Genomic DNA, 12,754 nt, shown 5'->3' on the forward strand with positions numbered 1-12,754 from the left:
GCTCATCAAAGAGGCAGATGGTGCGACAGCGGACAGGACCCGCCGGCCTCCCCCAGCAGACTCTGTGAGTGCAGGGGGAGGGGTCCATGCCACACCTCTCGCACGCGCCATCAGATTTTATTACAGGTGCGTTTCTCGGTAGCAGCCGAGAGTAACTGATGAGGAATTAAGGAAACAATAAAAAAGTCCAGGAGAGACGTGTTAAGGAAAGGAACTGGCCTGGCGTCGGGACTGGTATTCGCGTTCATGTCATCTTAAGTTTCCATTGTATGCATAAAAAGGGGGGGGGAGATGATTCACTAACTTCCCCTCCCCCACCGGCTCCAGGACATCTGAACCGATGGCAACCGTTGCCAAGGGAACCTCCATGAATCCGAAGACTCTGCGCACAGACACACGGCTCCTGAGCTCACCACCATCTGCCTTGTGCAGCACGGCCGCAGAGATCCGGCCCATGTGCAACCAAAGCGCGGTGCTGAGACTCCACCCCCCAGAAGTATTTCTCTCAGCCGACGATTGCCGTGGAAACACTGAGCCTGCAGGACCCGCCCCCCCACCTGGCTCCCATGCTCACTGGGAGGTATCTCACCAGGGTTGCCCATTAAAGGAGGAGGCTTCATCCTGCTCTAAATGCTGGAAATCTCACATGATGCTGGAAGCGGTTACGTGGTTTCCTGGCACGGGGGGGGGGGGGGTCTCCCACATCCCGCCATGACCTCATCTCCCCACTCAGGTGGCTGGCTTTTAGCAGCCCGTGACGGGGTTACTCTTGCAGGTGGTCAGCCATCGTGGCGGGGCGGGCCGGCCCTTCTCCCGTCGCTAAGGCCGTGTTTCTCCATCGTTGTCATGCGGCAGCCTAGAGAAGGTACTGGAAAGTCCCAGGACCCTGGAGTCGTGGTCACCGTTTACGTGCCCCCCCCCCGATTTCGTACATGCTCATCACACAGCTCTGCTTGGCCTGAACACTTCAGATCCTTTGGACTGCGAATGGTTGCCACGGTGATTCCCGTAAAGGGAGGGAAAATCCAAGCCTTGTTAAAATGGAGTCATTTCAATTAGTCAGTTTATGTCTGTATATTGAGCAGGACTATAGGGCTGCTATGGGTCCACACTCGTAGGGTGTTTCTATACATCTGCCGCGAACATTCATAAACCTCAACGTCTCTGTTCCATACAACTGCAACAAAGACCAAAAACTGTGTATTCGTGAAAAGCGATCCTCAGAAAAATGGCTGACCAGTCAGGCTCCGTCACAGCTGGCTCGGTCATCGACTGATACGGTCTGTTTTCGGTCATGTCATGTGCTAAAGCCAAAAAAATGCACAGCTGGAATTCAGAGATTGCACTGGGCTGTTTGTGGTGCCCAGTCTAGGACCCTTAATCAAACCACTCTCCAGTTTAACCAGCAGTAGAAAACCCACAAAAGGTCATTGTCAAAAAACAAAACAAAAATCCAGTCTCTTCCAAAATGTAATGAAGACCACAAGCTCTGGGCTTATTAGAGACCCCCGAGCATTCAGCACTTATTAAGTCCTCTGGCTGGCTCGTCGGCACCAGAAAGACGTTTCGTCACGTTGCTTCAGTAACGTTTCATAGAAGCTGCCTGCTCTCCCAAGGAACCAGAGATGGGCAGGTCAACCGCCATTTGAGAGTAGAATGATTTAGAAACACGTCCCCCCAGTGTTGGGTCTTGGTTAGAAGTCGTGCCATAAAGCCAGTGTTTTCCACTTGCAGCGTCCACCTGGAACAGGGAAACCGTCAGCCACTCCAGCCCGCCGAATCTCCCTGCAACTGACAGGCCGGCTCATGCGGAACCAAACGACACTCAAGCACTCGTTCGGAAAAATCCAGTCCCGAAATTCACACCCTCCTGCAGTTTGCTGTGAAGACGGACTGTAGAGTTTCCACATACCCTCCAAGCATGCGGAGAAAGTGCCGTCCTCCAAACATCAGTGCGGTAACGTCCAAAATCCTGGAGCAAGCCCCCGACGTCCCGCCCAGCCCAACTTCATCCAAGCTTTGCAGCAACCTCGAGTGTGTGCAACTAATATAGACAATGTGTGAAGTTCCATCACGATGCTGACACAGGGTTTGGGTCCAACAGCAAGTCCCTCAGGAGCTCAGTGCCCGGGGAGGGACATTGGGCCGTCTCTATGATCCCCCCCCTTGGTGTTTCATTCATCACGCGCTCTATCATCATCATTATGCAATCGTCGGAATATTAGCTGTGTGATTAAGGTGTTAATTAACGAAGGAGCAGACCTTCATCTCTCAGACAGACAGAGAGCGCCTCTCCAGAGCAGGCAGTGATGAGCGGTGACAGTAACTACAGAGGTGACCCAGGTGACGCCCGTCTCCCAGCGCTCCCCGATGAATCCCACGCAGAACCCTGAACGCCGGAGCCTCTGCGTGGAGTCCAACACCGGTACTCGTTTAGATACATGTCGTTTAGTGTCAGATGACGTCATTATTATTTTTGTTAATGTTTTAATGACAATATCGTCATTATTATAATTTAATAATATTATTTTGGGCAAAGCAGATGACTAATAGCACGGACGTTGTTAAATCCGATCACTCAGGCCCCTGATCAATGGCGAGATGTAAATTTATGGGTTAATCCAAAACATCAGGTCTCCTCAACGCGACTCCTTTTACACGCTCCTGGTATATTTAACGAGCTCTGGTATCAGTTTCAGCTCCCTGTGCGGTCTGTCTGGGTTACATCTGCCCGAGACCGTCAGGCTGCAAACGGAGCAGTCAAGCAAGGCTGCGGAAAACAGCTGAGCCCACGCACAGCACGGGGGTCCTCAGCCCGCCCCCCATTCTCTACCGTGTATAAAAGCTCCTCTCCAACAACAACAACAAAAAAAACCGTTTCAGCCGACCGATTTCATACAGCGAACGCATAAAGGTTTTTCCGCTGAAGTAGAATATTTTGACGCGATGAGAATGTAATTAGCTTTCAAACAGCAGGTGGCAAGACAATCAGAAAGTCGCGACGGATCGACTGTAAAACGAATCCTATTAACGGGCAAGACGGCAAAGATAGGACAGCTTGAAAGGGTGAAGTCAGATTACCATAAAAACCCTCCCTGCTGTCTCCCCGGTGAATATTTACAGAAAAAACGACTTATTTACTTTCTGCAAATTGATTAATTATCTGATATTAAATGGGCGCTTGCCCGCTTGTTGCCCGGCAACCGGATAAACAAGCGAAACACGTTCCTGGGTCGGAGATTTGACAGAAACCACGGCGAGCGACCTTCGCTGAGCCGGAGGTACAAAAAAAGCAGAAAACAACGTGAGCTGAGATTTACCAGAGAGAAGAGAATGGGCGGGGGAGAAGGGGTGTCTGAGAAAACAACAGCTTGTCAGGGTCTGACACCGATATGCACGCCTCTTGGCAAACTGTCCGACCTGAGAAGAGGGATGGGGAGCCAGCCCCCCCGCGGCGAAGTGTGAGTCTAACCATGGGTCACCGGGATCAGCCGAACGTGAGAGAAGAGGCACTCGAATGAGCAGAGAGCGAGGATGCCGAGCGCAAGGGAAGCGTGAAGGATTTCGCTCCGATCCTTGTCCAGATACGAGCAAACCACCATGCGTAAGACAAGGCTTATACGGGGGCGAGAACACGCAGTCCTGGGGGGCAGCGGAGCGGGAACCCGGAGCGCACTGTAATGCCACCAACAGGACTGTCATGCGGCCAGCAAGGAAGCGAAATGCTAGACGAGGGAGGTGGAGGATCAGGGTTTTTAGACCACAAAGCTGCCTGAGATACAGTCCAAGACTCCCGTGACCCGAACCAGGACAAGCAAATGGAAGACAGATGGATGGATGGATGGGTATTTCAAGGTTATAAAAATCAATTACCTTAAAAATTATACTTTCCTCCGTAGCTAATTTATAATATAAATATTAACACCCTCTCATGTTTATGTATTATATTAATAGGTTTATAAAAAAAACACACAGAGGGAAACAATCTACCTAAATTTTAAACATTAAGCATCTATCTATCTATCTATCTATCTATCTATCTATCTATCTATCTATCTATCTATCTATCTATCTATCTATCTATCTGTCTGTCTGTCTGTCTGTCTGTCTGTCTGTCTATCTATCTATCATTAGTTTTCACAGCAGTCCCTCACTGGCTGTTGTCACTGATGGATGGATGGATTACACAAAATGCAGATTTACTGCAGCAGTTCATCGTTCAACAGTGTGGGAAGCGACTTTTCATATTTTTATAAAATCTAGCTGCTTTATTCGGAATATAGATGATGGAGATATGAATAGATGTGGCACGTTTTTGGGCTGGTCAGCCAGGTCGCCGCATCGCTGGTATGGGTACGAGGCTAAAAAAAGAATGAGAGAAATCAGGCCTGGGCGTCCTGTTGGGAGGGGCGTCGTGGGAAAGCGATGTGAAAATACAGCTGGACAGGGGAGAATCGAAGCGGGACGGCAGGGACTGGATCATCCACCCAGGCAGTGGAGTGGAGCTAGGCAGGAGACGCCTGGGTGTCGTCTTCAGTTCACGCCTCTGGGAGGCCGGTTGGTTATTGGTTCTGTCCCCAGGAGGCTGCTGGGAGCTATAAGCAGGAAGGCCGTCACACCAATTCAGTGAGGCTGCTTCAGCCGGCAAATCATGACCGGAGCGTTTCTGAAGCCAGCAATCGAGGATCCAGGATCAGACAAGGAGCATACGCAAAAAAAAAACAGAGCATGACCCAGTTCTGCAGGCCCTGGATGTGATCCAAATATGTCAAAGACCCAGCTGCGCCTGGCTCCGCCCGCGCCACTCTCCCATGGCCTCCAGGTGGCGCTATCCGCTGACACTGCGGTAAAGCAGGCTCAGGTTTCACGCGAGGGGAGACCGGCGGCTGCAGCGCCCGGCCTCCAGCGTATCCGCCCAGTTGCAGTGTTTTTCAGAAAACAATGGCCCAAGAGCCCCCCCCCCCCTTTCCTCCACCACCCCCTGCAGCAGGCTGACATTCACGCCGAACGTGACACCTACGAAAAGCTTCACACCAGCCACATGGCCCCTGAGAGCTCACAGCGATCGATCTCTGGAGCTTAAAAATTAGCCTTTTAAAGGTGAGCGAACGAGCCCATGGAGAGAGATGGGTTTTCTTTTGTCAGGCAGCTTGTAGGAGGCAGAGCCCGAGTGCGTCGTGCTGCTGCAGATTCGCCGCTCCTTCACCCCCCCCCCCACCCCACTGCCGCGCTTGTAGCGAGGGAGCGGCTCCCCTGTCGGCCCCTTTGCCCATGGAGCCTCTTTGTTGCTGACTCCTTGGAGGCATCTGGTGTGACGTCCCGTGAAAATCACGCTGTCTGCCGTTTCCCCGAGCGCTTCATTACGCTTTCTTAGAAATCTCCTCCCTGAACGGTTTGTGAACGGTCGCACCCGGGTTAACCAGTCAAATTCAGGAAAGATCCTGCTCTGCTGGACTAAGGGGGCACGGGAAGCCGCCGGAAGGGGGGGAGTAGGGCGCAGCAGTGAGGGAGGTTCATTTGAACCTGTAGGTGCTTTAAATCAGAACAGCGATGTCTTTCCCCTGCAACGGCACCTGTTTGGGATGAGTTGCTGCGATGGGGAGCTGCGATTGGATGATGTCATGCAATGGGAGAACAGCCAATGGGGTGAAAGGAACACAGAGGCATGGGTGGGACCAGAGGAAGACGACAAATTGGACAAAGGAAGATTTCCTTCTTTTTTCTGCCGTCTCGCCTCGAGGTGTATTGGTGTGTGCTAGCACTCCCCGTGCTTCGGTTAGAATTTAACGTACGTTTACAACATTTGTTGGAATGTTCAAATCCCCAGCTGAGCGACAGTAACAGACTGCATGCTGATCTGCCTGCCCCTACTGTCTGCATTTCACTTATAAACAAAGAGCTGTCAGGCCAGAGGGAGGTTCGACCAAAAAAGGAAGAATAAAATGTAAACCGACATCGACCCTGCACAGAGCACTGCAAATGAGCAGAGACTGAGGCTATCATTACACTGAGAGCCCACCAGGAAGCAGTTCCCCTCCCTCCCCTGTCCCTCACCTCCACTCGAGGCCGTTGTTGCCCATCCCCTGCTGTGAACCCCCTGTCTACCCCTGTAGTGGCAAGAGGGGGACGTGAGATGAGGTGGTGGTGGTGGGGGGGCAATGTCAACGCTGCATTCCTGCTGTTACCATGGCGCTGGCTTACGGGGATATGGCCTGAAACGAACCCACATCCCCTCTAATGCATAAGTGATTCTGACGGCACACTGCTGTAATGATTAAGCTGTTAAACGCATTTAATTAGGGCCGTCCCTCCCCAACCTAATCCACCCATATCTTGGTCAAAGTCATAAGGGGCCTGAGCCAATCCCAGGCAGCAAAAGGTACACACTGGACAGACCACTAGTGCATCGCAGGGTATTTACACACACACACACACACACACGGGCTGTACAGGCAATTGACATAACTGTGCGTCTTTGGACTGCAAGAGGAAACCTGTGCAAATGAGGAGAGCATGGAGAGACCCTCCACTCACACCAAACTGAAGTGGGATTTGAAACCACAACTGCAGGAGAGAAAACGGTGCTGCCTACTGAACCATGGCACCGAGCCCTAAATTAGGGCTATTTAATGTTTTAATCAATATTACAACTGACCTGCATTTCCTTTATTACTGACTGTAATGTGTTTCAGCAGTCAACTTAAGTTACAACGAATGTACAGTAATTTACAGTAATTTACAGTGCCTGTACAGTGCTTTACACTCACACACAGTTCTGTATCCTCAACCAAGGAACAGACAGCAACGATTTTGTGCCGATCAGTCAGCCATGGGAAAGCTAAATGTCACGACCGGCTGAAGCGAGCCAGGAAAGCAGAAGAAGGGCCGGCGCATGGCTCTGAGAGACCCCCATTGACATGGGGTTTCCCTTGCCACCTTTCAACTTTCATCGCCATGGCAACTGGGCGACAAACACGGAAAAGACTACAAAGACCAGTGTCACCAGGAAGGGAGGCAAAACCCGGACTGTGAAAGATGACGGGGGGGTCCACACTCGGAAGTTATTTCTGGGACAATGCCGCTGTTTATTTTGGTCTGAGAAAAACCGTGGGGGAGAACATGGACGACCTTTACATCTACCAAGAGGTTCCTTCAAAATACGTAAAAACCGCTCCTGGACTGGCCAGCCCTCCACAGTGCCCCAAACAAAGACAAACAGGCAGGAAGCCTTAGCCCGCCCCCCCCCCCGCCCCCCCAACTGCAAGACTCACCTCTCTGGACTTTTCCATCTCGGTCTGCAGGACCTGTTTGGACACCTCCAGATCCTGCAGCCGCTGCCGCAGGTCCTCGTTCTCCTGTTCCAACTGGGACCTTTTCTTCTCCACCGCCTCCAGCTCATTGTGTAGCCGGATGGACACGTCCTTCGCCACCTTTGTTCCGAACACAGACGGAAAGGTGCACTCAGGTCCCTTCAAAGGCGTGCTATACTTCCGTCGCACTTCAACGTGAATTATCTGCCTGTATCTTTCAGTTTTATCCACAAGGATGCAGAATTACCTGTTTTTTTCAGGTTATTTACACTGAACGCTTCCTGGCTTTTAAAAGTTACTTTAAACTTACACGCCTCCGCTTTTAATCATTATGTCGTGTGTGATCAACTTTAAATTAGCTGTGAAACATCTCCAATTTCCCCCAAGTAAGATGCACGGGCAAGGCAAAGAGTCTGACTGAAAGATCGTTCTTCCTAATTTCCTGTGGCTGTCGGAGCTGGAGAATGAGGGCCAGAGGTCTGGGCTGATATAGCTATTGAAGAACGAAGATCTAACGATGCTCTGTGACACACAGCACAGAGACCCATCGAACTGCCTTAGCTTAAATATGGTCGTTGCAGCAAGGAAGGTTTCTGCATGGGTCATAAGAGGGACATGCAGGGAGTGTAGCCACAAAGGTAGGTAGGTAGGTAGATAGATAGATAGATAGATAGATAGATAGATAGATAGATAGATAGATAGATAGATAGATAGATAGATAGATAGATAGATAGATAGATAAATAGATGTAAACCAGTTTCCTTTGGGATAAATAAATTATCTATCGTGGAAGATATTCAAGGGTGGATCAAACTCGCAGGTGACAATGACATCCTGATGAATGAGCTGGAAAATCTATCATTCAGCCTGATGGCAGCTGACACTGGAATGTTTTTACAGCAAAACCGCTCCTGACTAATCACTAAAAAATCCAGCTAATTGGAAATGTTACCCGTCGCACGGCGACACGCAGCTGTGTGAGGATCTGCTCCCTCGCTCTCTAACTGGCAGCCGGAGGCTGGAAAGGGCAAGAGGAGCCAAAATATAGGAAGGCGAAGAACGCGGGTGGTAGGGGGGGTGCTTTAGCAGAGCAGCCATGATCTGGGTTGGGGGGCGGGGAGGCGTAAAACACCCCCCCCCCCCCACCTGTGACGACTCGCCCACCCATCCACTTAGCCAACACTGGGTGGCAGACAGCCCACATTGTAAAATCAATACCCTTTTTCATTAACAGCCCAGAAGGCTCCCCATGGCAGTTCTTTAAGTGTAAGGCTACATTTTATAGCAACAGTGACTCTTGGTAGTAGTAAACCAATCAAACTGACTCTTTATACATGTATGAAACCTGACCAATCAAATGTATGACACTCTTCAGCCAATCAAATGCCGCTATTTCTGGATAGTGACTGGACTTGTTGACACAGTGCTGATATGCTGTGGATTCCCTCCCTCCCCGATCCCACTTTTGCACTGTATTCCACTTTAATTTGATTTGGATTCTCCCTAAAGGCGCTGTTTTGAAACAGAAGACAGTTCTGAGGTGCTGGGGAGTTGGGGGGGGGGAGATTTAAGGTGTTGAGCAGCTGGTGTGTAAACTTGCTGTTTTTGAGGATGGTGCTAACGGAGTCGTCAGCGGTCACCATAGTGATAAACACCACTGTCTGCTTCCTGCCTGTCTGTGATGAACGACGGCCTTCTTTGTGTGCGAGTGCGTCGGTTTACTGCCGGTCGGCACCATCACGGCCGCAAGCCTCGAGCGACCGTTCCGAACGACCCCGCTACAGCTTCGGAAAATGTCACGCAGTCAGCCCTGGAATGCCACGTCTCGCCGTGGCAACACAGCAAGCACAGGGATTGGGCAGCTCCCCTCTCTGTGTTTAATAGATGCCTGACCATATGGGGGGGGGGGATGTCAGGCCGCTGAGTGTCCCCCTCATCTTATGGAGTAGACTTTCGAGGACTTCCCTCGGAATGGTGAATCAGCCGTATCCTGTCCCAGCTGCTCAGGAGAGGGGGTGTGCTCACGGGGGGGTCCCATCACTTTAGCATTTATTTGTGTCGCAGCAGGTAAGGACACTGTGTCTGTGATCAGAATGTCACCAGTTCAAATCCCATAGTCAGCAAAGTGACGTCACCACCGGGCTCTCGAACGAAACCCTAACCCTAACCCTGCCGTCTCAGTCGTACATCGCTTTAGATAAAAGTATCTGCTAAATAAATAAAATGTAACTGTAGTCTGCCATTCTGAGCAGGAGGACAAGCGGTGTGACAGGAAGTGTATTCCTCTTGAAGGACAGATAAGACACCGCGGAGCATCGGGAGACATCCACAGCTAGGAATTCACCCCCACAAACAAAAAAAAAAACAGGAAATGCACTTCCTGTGGAGGTCATTTTCCCATATGACACATCTCACTACATACTCACCATCCCTTATTTGGAAAACTTGATATATAAACATTTCCATGCCACGGGCCTCAAACCACAACATTTAAAACTGGTTTTCTAAACGATTTTGCAGATATCTCCCAATTCCCTAACACCAAATGACAGTCCCTGGGGCACTTGGGGGTTAAGCGCCTTGCTCAGAAGCCCAACAGTGAGATCATTCTGCTGACCCTGGGATTTAAACCAACAACCTTCCGATGACAGGCTCAGCCTTCTAACCCACTGAACCACACGTCACCCCAGAGAAGACTACCTCATAATGAACCCGTTCTTAAATACTGCCTTCAGCTTACTCCTGGTTTAAAGTTACAATTACGGTGTTTATTAAACAGGCTGCTGTGGCAGGACTTTAGGGACGCTTTGGCCAAACAGCAGTTCCAACCCTGGCCTCCAGCTAAATGATGTTTCGGTTTTAGCCGGGCAGCTGACAGCGGAAACCTGACCGGAGCTGCACTAGTAGCGCAGAGAAACAATCGCCCGAGTGTTGGTGAGCTGCCTCAGAGTCTCAGGGGCCACATTCATTATCTGGGCGGTTCCTCGGCACCAAGGGGGCTTCTGGTACCTTCCGAGGGGCCCGGGCACTCATCTAGCACAAGACTTTTCAACTCGACGACGCGAGAAAGGAGTCCCTCAGAGTCGCTGCAGCCGCACAAAGAAGCACAATGTTAGCTTTGCGGATGAAGGGGGCCTTTCTTTCTGCACTTTTTTTCCCTTTTTTTTACAAATGCCCCATTTTTAGTGAGGGACAGCGACAGCGGGGCCGGACCGGGGGAAATGACATCATGCCCTCCCTCCTGCTTTCTCCTCCGTGGCGTGTGAGAGAGGTCTCTTTGTGCGAACAGCTGCATTAAAACATTGCCCCTACTGTACGGAGCACGGAGAGAGACGCGGGATGTTCACACAAAGCACCGAAAATCATTCAAGCTGGTTTTTAAAAGCAAAACCTGTCCAACGGCCAGTAAATCCGCTGACTTCTAGGTAATTCATCCTGCCAGAGGCACTTTCCTCAGTAATACTGACTCTTTTTGGATTTTTTATGGTCTTAACTGTAGGTTGGGAGTACTGAGTACATGAATTTCAACGTGCAGATTTCTGCAGTTAGTGTCACGTTAACATTTTAGGTGAAATATGCAAGTAGGAGCACTGATTTATTGTGGGGATACTTTTATCCAAAGTGATATTCAGAAGTGCCCACTACTGACATGATTACTCTTCCAACCAAGGGATTTGAACCCACAACCCTCTGGGCACGGACACAGACCCTAACCCTCTGCGGTACACACTATGTAGAACAGGAAAAAAATGTGCAGATGTCTGGCTCAGTCCACAATTCCATGCCCACGGAGATATGCATGAATGCTCCCCCTCGGGCCACCAAAGCGAATACCCACCTTCACATCCTGCTCCAATGTCCGGATGAGCTCGCCGTCCGCCTGCCCGGTCTGGGCCACGCGCAGGCTGCGGCGTTCCGCCTTGCGCAGGCGGTACTGCAGGATGCGGCAGGTCTTGTTGGCCTGGTCCAGCTGCTGCCGCAGGTCCTGTAACTGGTACACGTCGTCCTCCATGTACATGTCGCGCATCTCCAGCATCTCTGAGCGCAGCTCGTCGATCTCGTCCTGGATACGTTGCAGACACAGAGGGATCAACGCTTCTGCTTTCATCATTCCTATCATCATCACAGTGGCTGAAAACGGGGTCTGAGCACGAGGTGTAGCCTGTCAGAATAGCATACTAACAAGGTGCGCCGTCTACCAAAAGCCAGTTGGAAACGAACCACTCTATTGTCTGTTTAAGAAGACATGAAACCATACAAAATGATCGATTTCCAGACATAATGCAGTGCCTGGTTTACCTCTAACTTCTCAAACCAAATTCTCATTGATTGCACAACCTGGAGACTGTTTATACAACCTTATAAAAATCATGCAACAAAACAACAGAATCAACCATTTTCATTTCAAGGAATGTGTATATTCAACACGTGGTGAAAAACTAGTTATTTGAGAGTCTTCTGTGTGGATTAATTGGTACACATTTCATAATTTATATATAATCTGACATCACGCCTATACAGACTTGAAAATGTGTGCAATATTGTGTGAATTCAGTCATCAAATCAGCTAAGACAGATTATAAAGGTAAGATCAATACACAAGGAACACTTTAAGTTATCTTTACACAGACCCTCCCTCATTTGTGTTTGCATGACCCCCCGGAAAACGTTAACTGTAGTAATAAGTGAAGTAAAGTATTTATAGGGATGGTGTAAATATAGGCCGCTCATTGCAGACGGTGCCGAGGAGCGCGCGGCAATGTGGGTCACGCACTGCAGCGCGTCTCACGTGATCCGCCTAACTGTGGGGGGTGCTGCAGCATCTGCACGGCGGCGCTCAGCTGCATCTTTTAAATGGTCCCCTCCTCAAATTATTTTAGTGAATCGTTTTATGCGCAGAATATTAAATGGGAAAAAAAACTCAGTGGTCAATTAGCACGAGAGCTATAGGTGTGGTGCGGGTGAAGGCAAGCAGCTGCTGACTGGAACAAAAAGAGCAGAACGGTATTATATGCATACAATGTTACAATGTGGTAAGATAAACACTATGATCGCAAACAAAATAAATGTGTTTTATGACCAATAAACTCAATTTAGAATGTAAGTGACTATTTCATTCGTGCTTCCAAAAATGAATCGTTCATCACACCAGAAAATTGTAGATTAAGCATGTTATGTGTTAAAAACACATATTAAATATTTCGGCAACCAGTATATTCCTAACTGCATTACATAGCAACAACGTTTAGTTGAATATACTACTCAACAAAGTCAACAGGCCATGTTGATCTTAAATTCGTCATATGAACTATTATTGTAAAATAATAATAATAATGATAATAATAAAAACACTGCTGATTTTGCTGTGGAGTTACCCTGCTTCACCCCGACCAGTGTTCCAGCATATAATCACTATTCTGCAAACTATGCGCGAATACAAATTT

At 49.5% G+C, this 12,754-nt stretch overlaps 1 protein-coding gene across 6 annotated transcripts in view; it reads right to left on the reverse strand.

Annotated features, from left to right (window-relative positions):
* The window catches only part of soga1 (suppressor of glucose, autophagy associated 1), a 32,132-nt gene that overhangs the window by 17,067 nt on the left and 2,311 nt on the right, over positions 1-12,754 (reverse strand). For all 6 annotated transcript variants that reach the window (XM_049005452.1, XM_049005451.1, XM_049005450.1 and 3 more), the window contains exons 2-3: positions 11,149-11,373; positions 7,272-7,430 (exon numbers count right to left, since the gene is read on the reverse strand). In XM_049005452.1, coding sequence (XP_048861409.1) covers positions 7,272-7,430; positions 11,149-11,373 — 384 coding nt within the window. The remainder of the gene's footprint in view (positions 1-7,271; positions 7,431-11,148; positions 11,374-12,754) is intronic.

This window comes from Brienomyrus brachyistius, unplaced genomic scaffold, assembly GCF_023856365.1.
Source record: "Brienomyrus brachyistius isolate T26 unplaced genomic scaffold, BBRACH_0.4 scaffold314, whole genome shotgun sequence".
Classification (NCBI taxonomy): domain Eukaryota; kingdom Metazoa; phylum Chordata; class Actinopteri; order Osteoglossiformes; family Mormyridae; genus Brienomyrus; species Brienomyrus brachyistius.